Raw genomic sequence first — 24280 nt, 5'->3', positions numbered from 1 at the left:
TTGATTTTACTGGATATTTAATCAATAAAAATGTTAGGAAAATAAAATATTTTTTTTATTGGATGGTGAGTGAAAAGTTACACTTAGTAGCATGGTATTTTCAGAACCATTTTTTTTATGAAGAAATACGAATTTTATAAATGTAAATTTTCATGGACAATGGTAATAAAGTATGGTAATATAGTGAGAAAAATACAGTTTTTTTAAATAATTTGGATTATTTGCTCTGAATTTCAACCTATGAAGTGAACTAAAATTTCTAACCATTGTGGAAATTTTCCATTGCATATGAGTCGAAATATTTCTTGTACTATCTCGCTGCTTAAATTAAAAAAGTGCATAAGAACTTGTAATTATCTACTAACAATGAGATAATAGCAATATTAGAAATTGCTGAAAAAAATTAGATTCTGCTATTACACCTGCTAACAAAGACAAAGAGTTTAGCTTTATTAATGTTAATAGTAGGCTTACACAAGTCATTTAATATACAATATTGGCCAAAATCACAGACACACATACACAAACTTAACTCTAATGTGCATAGTTTGTAAGGTCAGTAAAATTATTGTTGCTATATTTATCAATACTAAAAAAACTTGTACACTTATTGAGCCTTAAGCAATGTATTTTACACTTCGCCTTATAGTTCAAATTTTGAAGAATCTTGAAGTCCTTTTTCTGAAGAAAGAAAATATGGCCTACATTAGTTGCACGCCTCCAAACTAGAATCCTATATCAGATGCAAAGTAAGCAGACAGGGCAACTTTAGGAAAGACTTTCATTCATTCCAGGGTATATGCAATCAACATGTGCATCTTATAGAAGTTTGGAATTAATTTTTATCACAAGAAAGATAACTGCCAGCATTGTCAACATTAGCCAAATCTAAACTACGTGTAGATAATTATGTAAAATTGTTGGTTTATATCTGCATTTGTATTTAATTGAGTAGAATTAAGACAATCTGGAACCTTCGATTGTGTTTCCTTTAGACTCACTCTCTGTTTTTTTTTTGTTATTAATAGTTGGACATACTTTCAGGGAAGACCTAACGCGCCCGAGGGGCAACAAGTGCATGCGAAAATAAAAATATTAATTATTTCTTCCAGGCAGTTGATGCCTCGCTAATAATTAAAATAATTATTGTTTTCTTTTAGGTAGTTAAAAGTCGTTTCTGGATTCTTCTAGGGAGTTGAGACATTAAATTTAAACTTGTTTATAACCAACTGACTCTAATTAAATACAAAATGTTTCAACTGCCTGGAAGTTAAAAAACAATTATTTATTCATTAAAATTAATTACCTCAACTGCTTAGCATAATTAATTAATGTTAGTCTTACATGAATTTACATGTGCTTTCTCGGGAATGAATTAGTCAGAGGTTGTTTTGAAAACATTTTTGAAAAGAGCATTGTCTCCCATAAAAAAATCATTTTGAAAATTTTTGCTATCTTTAAAAATGGCGAAGTTATATGTTGTGGCAAGCATTTTGGGACCCCCGGTGCATAGTATAACCAACGTTGGACACACACTTATAATAAAAACAAGACAAAAAAACAGATATTACAATAATGTGAAAAACATCTCTATTAAAGTTTTTCTTGCAAGAAGTTAAGGTCGTTTTTGAACTCGTCCAGGCAGTTGAGACATTAAATTGAGACTTGACTTGAAAATGGCTTTAAGTGTCTCGGAGAAAATAAAAATATTATTTCTTCCAGGCAATTCCTTGAGGCTTCATTAATAATTAAAATAATGATTTTTTTTTAAAGTAGTAAAAGTCGTTTCCGAATTCATCCAGACAGTTGAGATATGAAATTAAAACTTAAAATATTAATGACTAAGTGACTCTAATAAGATTAAAATGACTTCAAATGCCTAGAAGAAAATAAAAATCTTAATTATTTCTTCCAGGCAATTGAAGCCTCCTTAATAATTAGAATAATTAATGTTTTTTTTTCAAATAGTTAAAAGTCGTTTCTGAATTCATCTAGGCAGTTAAGATATTACATTATAACTTGACATCTTAATGACTAAGTGAGCTCGTTAATAATTAAACTAATTAATATTTTCTTTCAGGTAGTTAAAAGTCGTTTCTAAATTCTTCTAGGCAGTTGATACATTAAATTAAAACTTGGTAATAAGCAAGTGACTTTAATAAGATGAAAATGTAAAAAAAACTTATTAAAAAATATTAATTATTTTTTCTAGGCAATTGATGCCTTATTATTAATGCGAATAATTAACGTTTTTCTTTTAAGTAGTTAAATTCGTTTCTGAATTCGTCCAGGCAGTTGATACTAAAACTTGTTAAGGACTTGACCAAGTGACTCTAATAAAATTAAAATAGCGACAATTGCCTGGAAGAAAATAAAAATATTAATTATTTCTTCCAGGCAGTTGATGCCTCGCTAATAATTTAAATAATTATTGTTTTCTTTTAGGTAGTTAAAAGTCGTTTCTGGATTCTTCTAGGGAGTTGAGACATTAAATTTAAACTTGTTTATAACCAACTGACTCTAATTAAATACAAAATGTTTCAACTGCCTGGAAGTGAAAAAACAATTATTTATTCATTAAAATGAATTACCTCAACTGCTTAGCATAATTAATTAATGTTAGTCTTACATGAATTTCAAGTAATTTCTGACTTTTTCCAGGCAGAGTTAAAGATTGGAATTTATACTTCAACTTTATCAATTTAGAATATTAGAAAGTTTGGTAAATGATTCTCGAGCCATTCTTCTACAAAGTTTATACGTAAATTTTAGAAATATTTGAAATTTATTTTACCTTGTATAGGGTTTACAAGTTGAGCAATATTCTTAGGTCTTATACTAGGACCAGATTTCTCAAATGATACTAAAAGAGAACTTGATCTTGTTTAGGATCAGGTATGTTGAGATCCCTCAACATGTACACTGATAATTAGACTCTTATGTGAAACTCTCGTTGCAGACCTAAGAGCAATGGGAATAGAATACGATCCTGAATTGATGCAAGATAGAAAAGGATAAAGAATAATCACAGTCAGCCAAGACCGACCAAGGATTCTAGAGATACAATGCTTCAATATTGAAATAAAAAATGCTCTTTATTTTTCTTGCATAAATACATGCATATAATTTTATGGGTTTTAAAGTAGAAATTGACAAAAAAAAATCATAATCAAAAAACTCAGAATCACGATCTAATTTCGGTAATAGTACGGACGTTTAATCTGGCAATTGCGGCAACGTGTTGCCCACCTAGCTGACTAATTTCCCTTGAGTGGAGTTAAATTTGCTTTAAATAATCATGAAGCATGTTATTAACTAGTCTAAACCCATAACAATGACAACTTACAAATAGATCGTACTGGACGCTGCTGCGGTCCGCTATTTCATTAGGGCAAGTCTCAAATTCTCAAAATAGCTTTGTAAATGGTGTAGTAATAACTGTGAGGGATGGTATTGTTCAATAGGCAATATATTAAGGGTGTCAGGTAATGTTGTCTTAATATTAAGTTATAGGGTGGATTAAAGCGGTTGCTTAGCGTTGCTAAAAAAACATTTCACGGGCTATTTTGTGCGAATCGACAGTCAATAAATGAATAAAATATTGTCAGGGCTTAATAGAGAAACGCCAATTTTATCGCTTAAAATATTTTATACCTAATGAAATTTAAATTCATTTATTCTCCATAAATAAATAATGGGTGACAGGTAATAGAAGCTTATTCATCGTCAGCGCAGAAGTTTAATAAGTATTATAAAATATTTTCATATGGAGCAAATCGATGCTTTATTTTATCATTCCCATAAATTTTTATGAATTAAAAAAAAATTACGCCATGATGGGGCTGTCTATGTCCTTTTCTTTCAATCGAAAATCAAGTCACAAGTATAGAAAAATTCATAAAACTAAGCGAAGCTGATTAAATTTTAAACAATAATTTATGTGGGATTGAATATATAAACCAACGAGAACAAAGTTAAAGGTCGTTATCAAATATATAGTTTTTAGTTACTTTTTAAGTTTAATTTTAAAGTATTTCCTTGGCATCTATTTGTTTGAAATTTTACCTATTTCTTGGTAACTTGGCGCTCTCTAACTTTGTTCTCGTTGGTTATACCGCTTCGCACCCAGAAGTTAATTGTAGAAAAAATCTTATTTTTTTTGCATACATTTTCTGACTTACGGTTAAGTCAATAGTCGAATTTAGAAAAAAATTATAATATGTATTGTGCATTATGTGCATTGTGTTTTATTATTGATTAAAATGCTATATAAATATTTTTGTACAGTTTCTTCCTTTTTTCGCCTAATATTAGTAAGGTATATAAAATTATGCAATGTGATTGATGGTATATGTTTTTTTTTTAATTTCATTATTATGTAAGCAGGCTTTGCTTTATCAATCTAAACTATTTTTATAGTTGGGACGTTGTCGCTTGTATGAAAAATTTATAGTAATTTTTATTTATTCTTTAATATTATATTATTACGTTTTAAAAAAAATATATTTATGATATTTTTTGTAAAAATGTAGGTGTATTCAAGATATAATGAAACAATAAAATGTAATTGAACTCCAAAAAACCTACTTCTCAACAGTTTTTTACATCAAAATTTAGATCACAATGCAATGCCACTATTGGTATATACAGAAAATTATTATATAACACGAATAACATTTCAAGGCGAATCGAGACGTAAAGAAGCAATGAAATGTGATTAAAAAAAAGTACCTTTTACAAGTTCATATTCCTGGCCTATAGAGACATAATTAAATAAAAACAATTATATTATAAGGCAATTTAAGATGTAATGAAACAATAAAATGTGGTAAAATTTGAAATAACCTACTTTTTTCACAATTGTTTACATAACATCTCAGGATCATACGTATACCATGGACGATTGCAATGCACTGGCGTTGATTGAATATTTAATAATTTATATTTAATATTAATTTTTTTTTAATATTCAATTAACGGTAAGTGTATTCATCATTTATGAAGAAAATCATTATGTAAGAAAAATTATAAAATTGACGAAAAACAAAGAACAACACATGATGGATGCCTGCCTTGTCCACTCTACTGACCAATTGGTTCTTTAAATTAATGACTGTCTTAAACGCGATTTTTACATTTAGGGATTTAAAGAGTCTTACTAAATTTACGGACATAGAACCAAAAAAGGTCAAGGAGCTAAAGGAACTTATTGAGTCGTTATTATGAACAATATTGTAGGTCAATTTATATTTATTTAAAAATTTGTAATAAATTTTGTCTATTAAATGAAGGGGAAATTCGTTGTTGAGAGCAATATGTTTTATAATATTCAATTCTTTAGCGAAAGCTTCTTTTGACAAGGGGATATTAAACAATCTATAGAAAAATGAATTAAAGGAGGCAAATTTATATGAGTCGGGAGAATTTGAAGAGAATTACATTATCGGTAGTAGTGGACTTACGATATATTTTAAAAATAAGTTTATTGTTGCATTTCTTAACTAGAAGGTCAAGAAAAGACAAACAACCATCTTTTTCTTCTTCGATTGTGAATGAAATGTTAGGGTGTAAGGAATTTACGAAACTAAGAAAATTTGGTAGGTCTTCCTCCCTGCCATTCCAGATTATAAAAATGTCACCCACATACCTCTTATATATCCTGAGGCAATCTCTAAACCTACCCTCAACTATTTCTCTTCCTAGATGACTCATGAAAATCTCGCTTAGCAGAGGGGAAAGACAAGAACCCATAGCCAAACCTGAGACCTGCCTGAAAATTTTATTGTTAAACTGGAAAAAATTTTGGTTGATCACTATATCGAGTAAGTCTAAAAGACCCTCAATGACTATACGACTAAGAGATGTTTTTAATAGGAGAGTTCTCACTAACTTTAAACAAACAACTTTGGGAGGGATGCTGGGAAAAAGATTTTTTACATCTAAGGAAATAAGTTTAGATTGATGAGGGATAATAAGATTTTTCAAACTGTTGGTTAGATCAACAGAATTCTTAGTCGAATAAATACTTTTAAAGTTGGATTAGAAAAATTATATTTCAATGCCAGTCAAGACGTAATAAAGCAATGAAATATGATAGAATTTCATAAAATCTACCTTTTACAGGTTTATATTGCAGGTCTATAAAGAGGATAATTAAATTAAAACAAAACCTTCTACAGGTTCATATTGCTGGTCTGTAGAAACCATAGTTAAATGAAAACTATTATATTTTAAGGCAATTCAAGATGTAATGAAGAAATGAAATATGGCAGAATTTCTAAAAATCTACCTGTTCCAGGTTCATATTGCTGGTCTATAAAGACATAATTAAATGAAAACAATTATATTTTAAGGCAATTCAAGATGTAGTGAAGCAATGAAATATGGCAGAATTTCTAAAAATCTACCTGTTACAGGTTTATATTGCTGGTCTATAAAGACCATAATTACGTGACAATAATTATGTTTTAAAGCAATTCATAATGTAATGAAGCAATGAAATATAGCAGATTTTCTAAAAATCTACCTGTTACAGGTTTATATTGCTGGTCTATAAAGACCATAATTAAGTGAAAATAATTATATTTTAGGGCAACTCAAAATGCAAACAATGAAATATGGTGGAATTTCAAAAAATCAATTTTTTATAGGCTTATATTGTTGGTCTACAAAGACCATAATTAAGTGAAAACAATTATTATGTTTTAAGGCAATTCAAGGTGTAATGAAACAATGAAATGTGGCATAATTTTAAATAACCTATATCCATAATCTAATAGCATTAATCGTCTATAGAGAAAATAATTATGTAAGTAAAATAACATTTCACGAAGGCGAAACGTAATGAAACAATGAAATGTAAAATTTCAAAAAACCAATATCAGGTCCATTTATCATGAATAATTGCATTGAAATAGTATTCTTAATCTGCAGGGCTACATTTACGTAAGAAAAAAATATTTCAAGGTGATTCAGGACGTAATAAAACAATGAAATGTGGTATAAATTCAATCCAACCAAATTGGGTAAGAGAAAAACATTTTACCCGGTTTTAGACATAAAATCTCTAAGATCTAAAAAAGTATATGCTATATGCAGTACACATTTTAAAAAATCAGTCTTTAATATAAAAATCCTCACATCAATGGAATGGAATTTCTTTGGTATAGCATTACTTAAATATTGCTAATTACTATACGAGATATAATAGCTTAGAAATGTAGTTCTAAATCTGTCTAATGAAAGCTATCAATAATAACGGAAATTCATTTATCTTTTACTAATCCGAAGCGCCTGGGCTGTAAAACCAAATAATGTCCAATAGCGTCATATATCAACAGTGTAACACATAGTCAGGTTTGTGTTTGAAGTAATTACATCGCTCCAGCAACCAATAACCTTAGATTCGCTGGTTGTCTTGCTTAGGTAAACAGCCAGTTACAGTAATTTAGCTATGATCAGCCAGCGTGTATCTTAATTTCATTGTTTCGGTGTAACTTCGGGTTTAAATGGTCGTGTTATCAACAAGTAATTTTTAATTAAAGCAGGTTGTTTTTTATTAAAGCTATAATAAATAAAGCTATAAATAAGGCATATTACAGGTATTTTCTTCGCTTAGTTAATATAGGAGTCTCAAAAACTCACTTTTCCTAAAGTAAATAAAATGTCTTTGTTCACCGGAATGCCTCACGTACATCCCTTTTGTATAAATTATATTGAAATTCATTACTTATGCCTGTTTTCCAGCAGTAGGTATAAGGATGAAATAGCTGAGGAATTTCTAATATATTCCTTACAATAATTATTGTATCGTATGCTGCAGCTAAAACCGAGTAGTTTTGTTTTAGAAAATTCGCTTCCCTTGTCACTCTGAATTAATTTCAATAAGCAGAAGAGTTTACAGTTAATTTATATTGAATTCCCTATATTACACCAGTCGTATTGGTTTGATAGGTAGAGTATTTATATAGGTAGGGTATATATATTATAGTAAGTTTTTCTGATCTCAAAGTAAAAATTGCTATACAAGTTCTTACCATAAAATAATTGTTGCGTTTTTTTAGACAAACAAAATTAAAAAAATTATGGATTTAACAAAACCTTTGGTAATACAATACTTCTTTAAATGAAGTTCAAATGCCTTTGTTATTTAATTTATTATTTTATTCCATTACCTTAAGTTGATGTTCTCTAAATTATGTGCAAATAATTTCCAGTTTTTTCACAATAGCCCCAATTTTTTATTACAGAATTCATGTTCCTAGTTCATTTAAACATAGTTTAATTATGACTAAGATCATGCTGAAAAAAATCGAAAAAATACCGAAAATTCCATGAAGATTAATATTTTCTAAAAAATGCACAAGAAATTAAAAACCTGAACCAGAAATGTAATTTTTTATTAAAAATATGTCATTCAAATATTCTGGCAAGAAACTGTCAAAAATTCAAAAAAACCCAAATTACCTAATAATTGAAACCAAAACTCTCCAAAAAATTTAAAAAACAAATCAAAATACTGCATTAAGAATATCCCTTTTGATTAAAAATTGGTTATTCAAAAAACCTAGCAAGAATCCCTCAAGAGTGAAAAAAAAAACAAAAAACCTCAAAAATATTAAATAATCTAAGAAATTACACAAAAAATCAAAATAATGCACCAAAAATGTAATTTTTGATTATAAATGTGACAATCAAAAAATTTAGCAGCAAACTCAACAGTCAAAAAATCCCAATATTTCTCAATAATACCAATGATTTACAAAATAAAATCAAAACAGTATATAAACTAATTAGATTATAGAAGATTAATTTAAATTACAAAGTGGAAGCGTGAATTAAAGTGACAGGTAAAATAAGTATATTTTGGCGCCCAACAAAGTTTTAGTTCAAAAATTTTAAAATAAAAAAAAGACGCCATCTTAAAAACAAATTTATAAACAATTAAAATTAAAGTCTAGTTAAAAAAATAAAATAAAAACTCTCTATTCTTAAATGAAAACGAAAATTAATAGAACAAAATCCCAAAAATTAATTAAAAATAAAAATAATTTAAAAAATTGAACCAAAAAATCAAATTTACCTGGAATTTTAAAGAAAATCAAAATACTACCAAAAATAGCATTTAAAAAAAAGAAACTCTCAAAAGGCAAAAAAAACAAAATTCCTTAAAAAAATAAATAAGTTGAATAAACTGAACCGGAACAGTAGAAGAACTAACAACAATAAATTAAATTTAAGCGACAGATAAAAGAAGTATATATTTTGGCGCCCAACAAAATTTCATTTAAAAATTCCAAAATGGAAAATGGATCCGATCATATAATAAATAAATAAAAAAACAATTAAAATTAAATCCTAATCAAAAAAACAAAGATAAAAACTTAAACTTTCCTGATCGGTCTGAATAAGAATATTAAAGAGTTCAATGAATCACCTTATATTAACACCCAAATATGGGTCTGGATATTAACGGGTTTGTCCATTATTTTAAAGACAGTTCAAATCTATTATTGGTTTAGCCCTTGGAGCGTAACGAAAAAAAGTTAGTATTCATGAATGAAAACGGAAAATATAAGAACCTACCGGAATTCCATAAAAATAATATTAATTTAAGAAATTGAACCAAAAAATGTTAATCCCCTAAAAAAAGTTGTCGTTCCAAAAACCCTAGCAGTAAGCTTTAAAAAGTTAAAAAAATCCCAAAATTGTTTGGAAAAAAAAACAATAATTTAAATAAATTGAACAGAAACTTTACAAAAAATAATAAAATTAAACTAAATTTAGGAAATTAAATTACAGAATTTAGGAGTCCATTATAGTGGCTGGTAAAATAAATATATCTTGGCGCCCAACAAAGTTTCAGATAAAAAATTGTAAAATATGTAAAAATTGTGAAATAATAGTATATCAACAACTTGAAAAATTTAAACTTTCCTGATGTGTCGAATAAGAATATCAATGAGTTTAATGAATCATATTTTATTAATAGGCAAATACGGGTATCTATATATAAAAGGGTCAATGTTCCATTATTTTAAAAATAGATCAGATCTATTATTGGTTTAGTCCTTGGAGGGTAACAAAAAAGAAAAACTAATATGTTCGAGTGAAAACGGAAAATATCAACGCATGTAATCTGGCTGCCTAAAAAATTTAATCAGTGCTCTACATACTCACCGTTTGTTTCTAAGGCGAGAGACGAACAAAGTCCCAACGTTGATTTCGAGAGGCTGATTGAATTCCTCAATGCTTGATCCCCCTCAAGTTTTTTTATGTCTTTTTTCGTGTAGGCCGTGACCAAATCAATACCTAAGAAACGCTCGCTATTACACGTGTATGTTTAAAACAAAATAAGGCTTACCAAATGTTACTTTATTTTCTCGCTTTCTGTACTCGTTGGCTTTTATGCTAAAAGAATTATCCATTAAGATGTGTAAGGAGGCGGAGTTTTCAAACAGCAATTGATGGACAACTCCGTAATCGTACTAAAATGAATTTAAAAAAAACATAAATTTCGCAATCATAAATTGTGTTTTTTGTGTGTGTGTGTATATCAAACCTTTTTTCTTTGTTTCGGAGACCTATTGTAGTATTTACATTTCTACTCAAGAAATAAACGAGATATTGATATATTTATTCGTTTTTCCGATCGAGGGAACAACACTTTACCCATAAGTGCCTCACATATAAGGGAGAACGTTTCGATTTAAAATAACAACTTCGTTATGTAGGATTTGCCCCTTGATGTTATTTGATCATGATTTCACCTTATTATATATTTAAGCCCTCTATTGTATTTTTTTTTTAATACAGAAAGTGTTTCAATGCTTTAGGTTTAATTTTAATATCAAAAATATCTTAACACAAGATAAAAATATCGGCCATGATTAAGTATTTATTTTTCTTTAAACTCTTGTGCTCTTAATTTTAGCTTTTTATAATATCTGCAGCTTCAAGGTGCCCCGACACTTTTTTTCACAAACCCCTATATATTTTGTTTATACAGTAAGGACGCGCAAGTACGAATAAATTCATTTAAAATTCAGGGGTGTGTTCGAAAAAAAAAACGCTCGGACACATCGATTTTTATTTTTTGTCGCGATTTTTTTCATAATGAATTCATGTATACCTGGCGGACCAAAAATTAGCTACGACTATCAACTTAATTTTTTTTAATAAAAACACCCATTTTTTATATACCATGTCCTATACCTAACCTCAATATTTATTAAGAAATTTGCAATTAAATTTTTTAGACAGTTTATAAAAAAAAACAATACAAACAAATTAAAATAAATTTTCAAATTGTTGACCATTAACTTCCTGACAGTAACCAAGTGGATATTCAAATTCTTATAATGCTTTATTGTTTGAGGCCGGATTTGTTATATTTCGGTTCTAATTCTATTTTGTAATTCTTCTAAACTTTCAGGTTTATCAAAGTAAACTTTAGATTTTAGATAGATAAAAATCCAATGGGGTTAAATCTAGCGACCTTGCTGGCCATTCAATAAAACCCCCCCGTCCATTCCATCTATTTGGGAAAATGTTGGTAAGGTAATCTCGTACTGTTCGCGAATAGTGTGGGGGGGCGCCATATTGTTGGGACCATTTTTCGAACACACCCCTAAATTTTAAATGAATTTGTTCCAACTTGCGCGTCCTTACTATATGTTTCTGCAATCAAAAAAATAATAATATGCCTCACCTCCATATTATGTTCTTCACAAGAAGAGCATGGCAACAGTATGAAGTTTCTAGATGCTTCTGGACGAAACACTAGTTCGTTGGCATAAGTTATTGCTCTATAAATGTCTGAGCTGCCATTGCCTAAAATAATTCAAGAAACTTTTATAAAATTAAAGATTTACATAAAAGGCCTTACCAATAAGAAAGTCAAAATGCCTCAAGACAGATATAGCGTTAGTAAATACCCCATTTTCCGAGACGATGCTTCTAGGTACATTAAAAACACCATCGCCTCCAAACACAACAACAGCATACCTAAAAAGATGTGTTATTAAATTTCGCCAGGGATGAAACCGGAATAAATTACCTGTTATTCGTTATGTTTAACTCAGCGAGCTCCTGGTTTATTGACTCCACAACGGTTTTAAAGTTTTTACGCTCCTTCAGATTTTTATTACATTTCTTGGCTTCGACTATAAAAACCACATCGGCGGTTCTCGGTAGCGTATTCCCATATTGCCTGATGAAATCCCCTTCACGAACTTCAGTGCCATTTAATAATTTACATCTGGAATAAATAGGGTTATCATGGCAATCTCTTGGATATCTCGCGTTAATAATTTACGAATTACTGGTCGTAAAGTTATTTTTGAAAACACTTACTTGATGCACGAATCGGGAATGTTTAATGGTGTGTTGTCCCTTTGGCACATTTCAATGTAACCGATAACACTTCGGCATGCTTCTTGGGGTGTGTTACTTTTCATACAGATATTTACGAAATCATCTTTTGGAATGCGATCAAAGCATAAGCTTAAGTCGGAAACTTTGCTGAAGAAAAACTCGTGGCAAAGACTTTGGATTTCTCGAGTAGGTAACTGATTAGAATCTAAAAGTAAATTTTAAAAAATTGTTTAAATTTAAGAAGCTACTTAAGAAGTATGAAAAATGTTCAAATCAAGAGTAACAGTAAACATTTTTTTATTAATCTGTAATGGCATAGATTGAAAATAATTTTAATGTTCTGTTATATGTTGAAAATTAAAATAAAGGAATAGGCAGCTGCAAATTGCATAGTTGGCGTATCACAGACCTAGGATTGTCCGACAAGAACATATCTGTATTAAAGGCTAGCAACTTCCAGTATACAGGGTTTTTTTTTATATATTGCAACAAAATTCAGGAACGTGTTCTTTGGACAAAAATTCGCAAAAAAGTTCCTATAAACATAGGTCCTAAACCTTTTTAGGTTTGAGCTACAGGGTGGTAAAGTTTTAACAAAAAAATTATTTTTTTCGATAACTTAAATACCCCTGTAGGTATTTGTCTAAAGATTGGTATGCAGAATCTGTGTATCCAGAGCCATTTACCAACATACTTTTAACATTTTTATGTTCTCCAGTGGCGTGTGTGCGGGTTTTCCGCTGAATGCTTTTATAAAGAAAAATGGTACGCCACTGGTTTTTCTTGTATTAAAAAATATTTTTATATTCCCCGTTTTATTTGCAACATTTTTGATTCCCTGGACTTTGTCCGTTAGATGCACGGTTTTCGCACAAAAAATTAAAAACCATGGACATATTGCTGAGATTTGATTAGACTTTCTTTATTCTAGTAATTATTCGTTTTTTTTTAGTTTATTGCAATTTTAATAATAAATTATAAAATTGCCCATACTTTTGGAGTATATTCCATTGCAGTTAAGATTACAAATGTACTTCATGCACGATGGAGCTCCACCTCATTTCAATTTAGTTGCACGTGAATATTTGAACACAGTATATCCGAATCGTTGGATAGGCCGAGGAGGAACTGAACCTTGGCCTCCCAGATCTCCCGACCTTAATTCCTTGGACTTTTTCCTTTGGGGTCTTCTTAAACATTGGGTTTATACAACCTTAGTAGATACTTTGGAAGAATTACGAAATTGCATTATCGCATCCTGTGAAACAATTAAACACACACTCGGAATATTTGAACGAGTTTGCCAATCGATGTGTTGTAGAATAGAGGCCTGTATTGCAGGGGTTCGCATTCTGAGCAACTGTTATAACTTATGTTCCACCAAGTGGCTTTTTTTAAAGTAGATATTTGTCGTAAGAACTTTGGGTAATTTTTTTTCACTTAATAAAATATTGACATTTATTTTGAAGTTTCAAAAGACCATTGAATAGTGAACGAAAACTCCATATTAAAACGTTAAAATGTAATGCATTTATTATTTTAATTTCAAAAATCTCGAAAACGTTGGCTCATAGCGACTTTGGCCAAGATATCTTTTTTACGTGAAAATGATAGATAAAATAATTTTTTTGTAAAAAAAAATATTTAAGCAACTATAAGAAAATCATCATGCTTTAAAGTATAAAAAACCGTGTATGTAGCGCATTCTACAAGTGAGAACCCTCATAATATTAAATTTGAATTTATCATATCAAAAATAACCCCAGATGCCAATGTTCGTTCAAATATCTGCATAACTACCAAAATTTTTAAGAAAAAACAAAAATAAAAATAAACCTTTAACACCCTTTATCTTAGAAATTAAGCATTTGCGGACATAGGTTTATAGGAACTTTTTTTATTATTTTTAAGCAAGGAAACTTCCCCTGAATTTTTTTTGCAATATTAATGAAACACCCTGTACATATTTAGGCCACAATTTTAATGGTTGTTGTGATTGTACTAAAAATAAATAAATAAATATATTCCCATCAAAAAATATTTTTTTTTATCTCAGCAATGATTTTAAACCTTCGTAGAATGGAAAATATTTCAATTTATTTCAATTATTGAAAATAATAAAACAAGTCTTGTCAAGTCAACACCGTATTTTTTTTTCCTTTTTACGAGCTAATAAATTATCTCAACAGTGATTTTTAACGTTCGTAGATAAAATATTTAAAACGAATAAGAATATAAAGATTATTAGTATTATCGGAATTATTAAAATATTTACCTAATGATATAAATGATCACATAGGCAAATTTTAAGAGATATTATTGGACAGGATATAAAAAAATTTATCCTTTACACGGAATATAATAAAATAATTATCTTCACGCTAATTTTAAACATTCATAGACTGGAAAAAAGGCTAAAAGTTTAGCAATATGCCATGAATTCAATGGCAAAACATTTATTTAAACAGTAATTTTAAATGTATATATTTAAAATTATAATATTTATTTCATCTGAAAATCAAGATTTACCAAATCAAAATGTATAATAAAAAAAAAATTTTAACAAATTATTACGTAAAATAGTATTTTTTTGCCTCATCGGCTCTCAGATAATAAAATATTTATAGCAACAGTGATTTTTGAGCTTCAATATTCAATCAATAAAAACAATTACTATTTGTATTATTAATTATTTCTTACCTAAATGAATTTTAGTTTTACAATCTTGACTGACGACCCAGCTGTCACCAAATCTCGTTAAATCACTCGCATCAACTTTAGTTTTATTGGGAAAACTAATGTCATCGTTAGGTTCATTGTTGTATGTCCCCCAAAGCCCGGCAGTCTTCGCAAAATGCCACCCTAAACAAAAAAATAAATTATACCTTAAAAAATAGATATTATTACTTTAACAAAAAAAATGGGCTATGATCATACTACGTGATGTAAAATTAACATCATTAAATAGCCGGCCGATGTGTTTTTTATCTCGTTGATGTTTTTCGGTGGTAAATTGCCCTTCCTGAGCTTTTTATTTGTGTTTTAAGTGTTATGTATAAAAGGGTTGAGTGATCTACTTAATTAGCCAATTATTTTTTCGAGTACGTGCAAGCGAAGCGTAAAAAAGCATATAATGGATACACCGAAGGGCACTACTCTCGTTTTTTTTTCTTTTAATAAGAAAAATAGGGTAGAAAATGTACCGAATATATCATATAATATAAACTTACCTGTCACTTCGAAAACGCATATCTGGAATTTAATATTGCATTCTAACCGAAAGCCGGATTTGCTGGTTAAATATAGAATTTCGGCTTCTCTGTATAAATAGTTGTTACCTATTTCAAGCGGAAGCAACATCTTCTCAGAACCATTAACTGTGATAACCTAAATTTAAAATTGCAGTTTAGAAATTGAAATGTAACACTTTTTTCAAGTAATAAGGGTAAGAAAGGTCTGTAAATAAAACTACTACTTATCATATTTTAAATAATATAAGACGTGCACAAGATCCAATTAAGTTATGCATTTTTAGGTACTCATACTATTTTAAGAGAAGAGAAAACAATTATCGCACTCAAAACAGTTTTTTAAATTTACCTTTTTAATGAATATAAATAAAGTTTAATTAATACAGTTTTTTTTTTGACTGAAATATTTTATTCATGCATAATTTATAAGCACTTACGTCTTTAAACATGTCAATATTGATAATGGTCCTGTTAATCAGCAAAATGACTTCATTAGACACCCCATTTTCATTGTACGAAACCAGAAGGGTAAAATTTCTGTCTACAACATCTGTTGTCAGCAAGTAAGTGCAACTCCCTTTAAACTCGTAATGTTTTTTGTCGAAAGTTACGTAATGCCTTCCGCCAATTAACATGGCATGACCTAAAATAAACGTTTTAGCATTACAAATAAATGGTGGCCCTTATAAACCACAAAGGCGTTATACAGTATAGCACAGTCCCTTATCATATTTTCATAACGACGGGATTGCATATTTTATAAGGGACTCTGCAAATAAAAATCCGTTTTACCTTTAAATGGAGGGAGCCATTCTAGTGGGTCTGTATACGGCATGTATTTGTAGTAGAAATTCCAAAAAGATATTTCGGAGCTGGCCAGATAATTGTACATGTTGTAGAACATTTTCATTTCGGGAATTTCCTGGAAAAATAAAAAAATTTATTATTTCGTTCTTTTTTAAGGGCCAATCATAAGACAGAAGTTCTCTCTCTTTATTGTATTGTGTTGTATTGGAAAATTCAGTTTCAACAATCGACCTTTTTTTTAACAGTGACTTAAAAGGTCAGGAATCTATAAAAAATAAGTTTTTAGTTTCTTAAATACTTGGATAATAAAAAACTTATTTCTCAGCAGTTATTTCCTCTAACTAGCTAAAGGTGGTATTTTTTTTAAAATTTGGTGCATTAAAATAATTATCTCAGCAGTGAATACAAACTTTCAACAAGTGGGACTAACACAGTGTCTTTTAATGCTGCTTTAGGCTAATTAAATATTTATCTTAACAGTGATTTTAAAGCTGCATCAATTTGCAACTAGAAAAAAAAGTGATTCAATAACATAATTAAATTGAAATTAATGTCAATTTTCTAAAACTCTTAAATATATTGGCTTTATAGTAGGTAATATTTCTTTAGCCACTGGTCCTGCTAAAGTTGAGTCAATAAAGAATTATCCTCGTCCAAGTACTTCTACCGAAGTTAAACGTTTCATAGGTTCAAACTTTTCTTCCTTGATAAACCCTTTTAAGAGACAAAAAAAGAAAACAATCCATTGAATGGATGCCTGAGGCTGAGATAGATTCTTGCAAACAAGTAAAAATTGGTGAGTGCTCCTATCTTAACCCAGCCTGATTTTGGTAAAATATTTTTATTCAATCAGAAATATAGGAAAATGGAGACCATGGGTTGAAGGTACCGCTTACAGTTATCACTGAGCATAGAAGTTTACTTCAATTAAATAATCGTAAAAATCCATTTGGTAAGCTTAGTCGTTGGTTGCTTTGTCTTAATAACATACTTTTTGGATTTGGAACACATGTACCCTTTTTTATAAGGGCTATTTTCATAGCCCTTTTATTTTTTAAGATACAGGGCATTTTTGAATTTTTTGCATTTTGGGACCCCCGTCGTATCTCCGTAATTTTTACAGTTTTTGTAAAAGTAAAAACTCATTCTTATAGATTTTTTTCTGTAGAATCTAGTGGTATAGATATATTTTTTTTGATTAATAGTTTTTCAGTTATAACCCAAACTTATGTTTTTTTAAATGGAACACTATATATTTATAGTTCATAAAATTGTTTTTTTTTTATACCTTTTTAAAAATATATAACACTATGGACTTATTTTCAAAAATACGCAAATAACTAAGAACTTTCTAAATTAAATGCATAATTTAATAGTAGGCCATGAATAACAATAATAAACAAATAAAAAATTACTAATTATTAACGACGAATGGGAAATTGCATCATTCTTGATTTTTTTGTAATAAAGGAACATAAAAAACAAATATATAAATTTAATAAACACTATAAGAAAACAACAAAACAACAATGTAACAAAACAACAGTTTTACAAGAGATGTTCAAAATAACCACCATCTTCTCTGATACAAAATTGGCACATTTTTATAACCCTTGTAACTGAATAGCAATTCAAAATAATAATTTGTCTCCTTCTCAGATTTGAATTGCGTCTTGAAGTTCGATGAAATTATTGCATTGTCTTTTATACACTTGATCTTGTATATACCCCCATAAAATTATTTATTTATTTATTAACGGTATCCACCAATTTTACAAAAATAAAATAATACAAAAGATACTAATATGAATTCAACTTAAGCTTGATAATAGTAAGACATAAATCAATGTTACCAATTAATTTAAAGAAACATGTTAATTTAATACAAAAATAATTTATTTGTCATTTTTTTGTTTCTTATTATAAATAGCCATGGCCTCCCATTAAATTATGAATTTAATGGGAGAAGTCTATACTGTTATATAAAAAATACAGTCTATACTGTTATATATTTTTAAAAATGTAAAAAAAGGCCAATATTATGAACTATAAATATACATAAAAAAAAATATAAGTTTGGGTTATAACTGAAAAACTATTAATCAAAAAAAATATATACCACTAGATTCTATAGAAAAAAATCTATAAGAACGAGTTTTTACCTTTACAAAAAATTTTAAGATAACGGAGATGCGATGGGGGTCCCAAAATGCAAAATTTTCAAAAATGCCCTATATCCTAAAAAATAAAAGGGCTATGAAAATTTTGTTAACAACATCTTTAGTTTTACGAAAACCGCAACTCTCTATCTCTAAAAATAACGGAGATATCCCGCAAAAGTACCCAAAATGGGACACCCTGTACTTGGTTCTTGATGTTCTAGGTAGAATTCCTCAAGTTCATTCTGTTAATGTAAATTCGACTCCTATATCAGATATGTCCAAATGAAATTGCTACTATTTTTCTTGATTTAGAAAATATTGATCATGTGTGTGAATGTCTGTAAAAATCCTAAAAAATTTCCGCAATTGCGTGTTTTATACAAGTATGGAAAATTCTAGTTCCTAAATCTGAACGTTAAAGTCATTGAAGCTTACTATAACACTCCGACTAAAGGTCGTTTAGCTTTCGGTAAAACTCTGTAACGTGATTTGATGTCTTGGAATTTGTTCAAAAATTTGTCTAGTTTGTAGTGCTAAAAAACACTCAAATATACGTAAAAAAATATACTCTTTTTCATGCTCCAACAATAAAAGTAAATGGTGGGGTGCACTCTAAATGTGTCCGTCAATCTTCAACAGCAGTATTAACTGTTATAATTAAAGCAAATTTACCATGTCAGAATGTGAATTTACTATATTTATTAAATTAATTTAAATGATACTAGATTTAGGAAAATCACAGCTTTTTTACTGTCGATATAGACATTTTGCATAAAAATTAATCCATATGGTTAAAAAACCCGGCACTCTTACAAAACATCACGAAAATTACAGAAGCCCGTAAAACTGATTGAAATGCGGTTAAAATTCGCTGCTTACATTATTATGACATCACAGGTACCTGTAAATTCGAATGTTGCATTTTAGTAAGCCAAATGCAAGATGGAAATTGGTATATGAATAGAGGTACCAAGAGAATCGGTTATTTTATTAGACCAAACGTTCCTGCAAAAAAAATTACAAAAAGAAACTCATTAATAGAAAAGCTGGGTGCTCTGCATTAACGTGGAAACCACTAATAGAAAATGATGCTAATAATTTGAAAGTAATTATTAATAGTATTGGACCACACCAAGTTTAAAGATTTGTTAGAAGAAACAAACAAAGAGATATCCTAACAAATACCGATCCGCCTACAATTGGGAGTATTAAAAAAGAATGGCCTGTGCTTTTTACTAAAAAAGCTATATTTTGGCATTTTCTAAAGCTGACCCAAAAAGCTAAGTATAAGAAGTTTACCATTTTTGACGAAGATCAGGACGAAATCGTGCTGCAATCACTGAGGATACTGGCACATTACTTTAAAGAAGTAAGATTAATTTGATGTAAGTACAGGCTGTAAATATATAATTTTTTAATAGCTTACGGTTTTTGTCTTTTTTTTAAGAACATCAAACCTGAAAGTCAACAAATATGGAACCGGAATTAAAATTTGTGTTAATATAGATGTTAACGTTGTTTTGGTTATATTCGTTCAGTATATGTACCATTAAAAGTAAACTTAGTGAAATTAAGCTTTTTAACATTCCTTTAACAAAACATGTAGTTCAAAAAGCAAGCACAATAAGGGACCATATTGTTTTTCCTGCATGTAAGCATGTTAAATATTTATAGCTTAATAAATCCTAATATTTTAAGTTTAATTCCATTAAGTTTATCTTTTATACTTTCTTTCACTACAAAATAAATTTATTATGTTAAGATATCTTAATGTAAATGTATAAGGAAATATATTTTTATTTTTTCATAAAAGCCTTTAGTTTGGGATATTGCCACAATTTTTAAACGAATTTTATTTATGAAATATTACAGCAAAATTATATTATATCTAAATATAAAATAAATACACAGAGAACAGCATTTTTTAACCAAAAGTATTATAGTAAATTTACAGGGTCTCTAAAAAATGCTTAAGTTTTACAGGATTTTTACGGATATAATCGTTGAATTTGCATTAAAGCCATTGTAAAAGTACAAGACTACAGTAAATCTTATATACTAGTAATATTGGTTAAAAATTTTTATGATTATTGCTTACATTTTACAGAAGATTTCACATTTTTACAGATATTTTAAATTTACAGTACTAAAATAAGTTTACCACTTCTTTTGCTGGCAACATATGACCTACTAAATTTGCTGTAAAATTACCACATTTTGATTTTCAGTGTGTGGCAGCTGACTGGTTTTCCAAATATATCTTTCAAATATTTCCGTTAAAATACTCAAAGGAAAATCTTGTTTTGAATATAGTTTAAAGCCGTGATTTCTTCATATCTGGTAATTTCTCATGTGTGATAATGGTACTAATTTTATAAATCAGCAAATGAAAAATCTTTGTGATAAATAGATTTTTTTTCCCGGCAGTGAAAAAAAAATATTAAAAAAAAACTCGATCTACGACTGAAAAGAATATTTTTTTTCTTAGCCTTTGATGCAGAAAATTATTAATCTAAGCAAGTACATAGTGGTTTGCTAATTAGTGACCTTAAAAGAAGCCCAGAGACATTTAGTGCATCATAATGAGCTTTCATACTGCTAAAATATTTGATTTTTAGAATCGCACTTGATTTAAAACCACTGGATCAATGTAAGCCTTAGGTAAGCTAATGTAGATTTTTAACGTAAGGTAAAACAATTAATCTATTTGATTTTCTATTAGAACTTAGACAAAAATAATGATGCACAGTCAATCACTTGTAGAAAATCCAATGGAATTTAAGTTCAATAATTGTTTTTTATTTGATTATAGACAATAATGATGTAAGAGGCATAGGTAATCAAATAATCCGAACTTACCGACTATTTGTTCTATTTCTGATTAAGCTACAAGAAACGCAAGAATACTTTTAGAGAATGCAGTGGGAGGTCGTACTTCTGTTACTAAAACTTTTTAATTTACAAAGGTACTAAAGATGTCCGGCTCTTCTAATGGCAAGCTTACGATTAATGGTAAAGTATTATGTGCGCCACTGATTTTCCGTAAAATAAAAACTACTTTTATAATCCCCGTTCATTTTAGGGCAAATTTGATTTCTTGGCTTTTTTTGTTCAACATGCGAATACGGCGGAAAAAAATAAAAACATTTTTATGCATGGCCAAATTCTTGGTAAAAAAATTTCATACAGGGCCTCCTAAATTTGGTTCTAAGGGTTACTATCAACACTCTGTTGCTCAGGAGTTAAGGAGTTTAGGGCATAGCTTTATTAGAACTATTCTTCTTAAATTTACCTAAGGATTAACGTCCGTAAGGATCAGCATCTTATTCCGTTACACCTACTATGCACTTTTAATAAAGTGTTATTTGAATGCAATACTGTATTAATATAAACGTTTGAATATAGTTTTATGGGGTACGTATATTTGATAATAGTAAACGCAATATTGGCACTGCACTGGTGTGAAATCTTAGTAACTGCACTTCCACCTCCGCGTAAACATCGGGTCATAAAATGAAATATATATTATAAAAATTCAAAACACGACACGGAATTATGCCATCTTTTTGCCGTTTGGGATTTTCTTTACTATCATCTTTAAAATATTTTTCGGAGAAATATATTTTTAAAAAGCAATTTACTTGTCTCTTGACGTATATATTTATCCCCGTGTCAGAGTAATTGCAACGTTTTTTTTATCTATCAAAAAAACACGTAAAAAAATGGTACAACCCGAACAACTTTGCTTAGTTTAAAATGTCTAACGTGCCTTAAAAAGTTCAAAGCAGAACTTCATTTCCCATTTCGAATATATGTCCTCTGCTTTGTAATACGAGCTTCCTTAGGCAGTTGCGTTTTAGAACACAAGCAAACTTTATTAAATCAAATTTTTTTGGCTACCCTTTTGTTTTGAAGGGATTCTTTTAGGACTGATTTGGTAACAAAACTTTACTGGATTTAATTGACTTTTATGCTTTGGCAGGTCTTCTACAAATAGGCTATAAAATAAAAAAATGAAAAACTTAGCACACAAAAGGAAGTTATATAGTATATGCTTTTTCGGACTCTAGACGATACACAACAATATAAATAAAATCGTACATTCTGGCATATTTACACAGGCTAAATGTTCCACAATAAAAACAATAATCAACACTTAGTTAGAAGTAAGATTATAATTTAAGTATTTTGCAAAAAAATATTCTTTTATAAAATGGATTTTTAAAGTTCAAACCCTAATTTCTCAACTTTTCAAATTTAAAACCATTAAGCTATAACAGATATTCTATCTCTATAAATAAATAAAAAGACTCCCTATACACTTACCTATATTCTAATTCGTCTTCGTAAATAACAATATTTATAAAACCATAATAAATACAAAAATTTATAAGATTTTCGTGATCAAGGCTTTTTAAATATTTTAACCATCTACTTTGGGTCATATGTGAGATGTTTTTTTAACTATAAGACATCGTCTTTTAAGCAGCATGTTGCTATTAATAACATTTTAGAATAAATATAACTGAGGATTCACATATTGTAGGATCTTATGCGATGTACAAGGGATTCTTAGTGTGTAGAATAAAAACGGTTCTATAGAAATATTAAAAAACTGGAAAGGTTTACAGTAAAAATTAAATATGAATAAATGTGGCAAACTTTATTCATATTTAATGATTTCCAAGTATAAAAACCTGAACAAATTTCCTAATTTCCCTTTGATTTCTACGAAAATTAGATCTTTAGAAAGGCTTTTTAATTTAGAATAAAAAATGTATATAGAAAAAATATTCAAAAGCTGAAAATTTTTCGAGTAAACATTAAATATGAAAAATATGTCAAATTAAAAAGATTTCTTAGTAGAAAAACTGGAATAAATTCCCTAATATCTCTCCGATTTTCATAAAAATTAGCTGTATGGAAAGGGTTAATTTAGAACCAAAAGTGTATCTACAAAAATATTAAAAACCTGAAACTTTTCAGAGTAAAAATAATTATAAAAAAATGTGACAAATTAATAAAAGAAGGTAGATAAACTGGTATGAAATCCCTAATTTTTCTCCGATTTTCATGAAAATAAGCTCCATAGAAAGAGATTTTAGTTTAGAACAAAAAGCTTATCTATTGAAATTCTATTAAAAATCTCCAGAGTAAAAAGAATTATGAAAAAATATGACAAATTAATAAGATTCTCAAGTAAAAAAACTGGAACAAATTTCCTTATTTTCCTCCGATTTCCATAAAAAAAAACGTTCATGGAAAGGATTTTTAATTTAAAATGAAAAGTGTAAATATAAAAATATTGCAGGGAAATATGAAAAAATGTGTCAATTTAAAAAGATTCTCAATTAAAAAAATTAGAATAGTTTCCTTAATGTCCCACCGATTTTCATGAAAAGAGTTTTTAATTTATAACAAACATTTTATCATAAGCCGATAAAAATATTGAAAAACTGAGAATTTTCGGAGTAAAATTAATAAGATTCCTTAGTGTTTTGTTGAAAGTTGAAATAAGCATTATTTAGTTTGTCACCGTCCTGTTTTTAATTTATGTTACTTGGGTAATTTTTTTATTTCAATTATTTCATTTAAGGTTCATTAAAATTAAAATTTTTAATAAAAAATTAAAAATTAAAATTCATTAAATGAAAATTTAACCATTGAAACTATGCTAGAATGTAT

General features: G+C 28.7%; 1 protein-coding gene across 1 annotated transcript in view; it reads right to left on the bottom strand.

Moving 5' to 3' along the window:
- Positions 1 to 24280, bottom strand: part of LOC126748627 (apolipophorins) — a 159640-nt gene that overhangs the window by 5767 nt on the left and 129593 nt on the right. Inside the window, exons 46-55 of the mRNA XM_050457977.1 lie at positions 16419 to 16548; positions 16064 to 16269; positions 15606 to 15762; positions 15076 to 15237; positions 12355 to 12580; positions 12059 to 12259; positions 11888 to 12006; positions 11711 to 11832; positions 10364 to 10487; positions 10180 to 10311 (exon numbers count right to left, since the gene is read on the bottom strand). Of these exons, the coding sequence (XP_050313934.1) occupies positions 10180 to 10311; positions 10364 to 10487; positions 11711 to 11832; positions 11888 to 12006; positions 12059 to 12259; positions 12355 to 12580; positions 15076 to 15237; positions 15606 to 15762; positions 16064 to 16269; positions 16419 to 16548 (1579 nt within the window). The remainder of the gene's footprint in view (positions 1 to 10179; positions 10312 to 10363; positions 10488 to 11710; positions 11833 to 11887; positions 12007 to 12058; positions 12260 to 12354; positions 12581 to 15075; positions 15238 to 15605; positions 15763 to 16063; positions 16270 to 16418; positions 16549 to 24280) is intronic.

This window comes from Anthonomus grandis, chromosome 22 (genome assembly GCF_022605725.1).
Source record: "Anthonomus grandis grandis chromosome 22, icAntGran1.3, whole genome shotgun sequence".
Classification (NCBI taxonomy): Eukaryota; Metazoa; Arthropoda; class Insecta; order Coleoptera; family Curculionidae; genus Anthonomus; species Anthonomus grandis.
The sequence above is the reverse complement of the archived record's forward strand: the minus strand, read 5'-3'. Positions and strand labels throughout refer to the sequence as shown.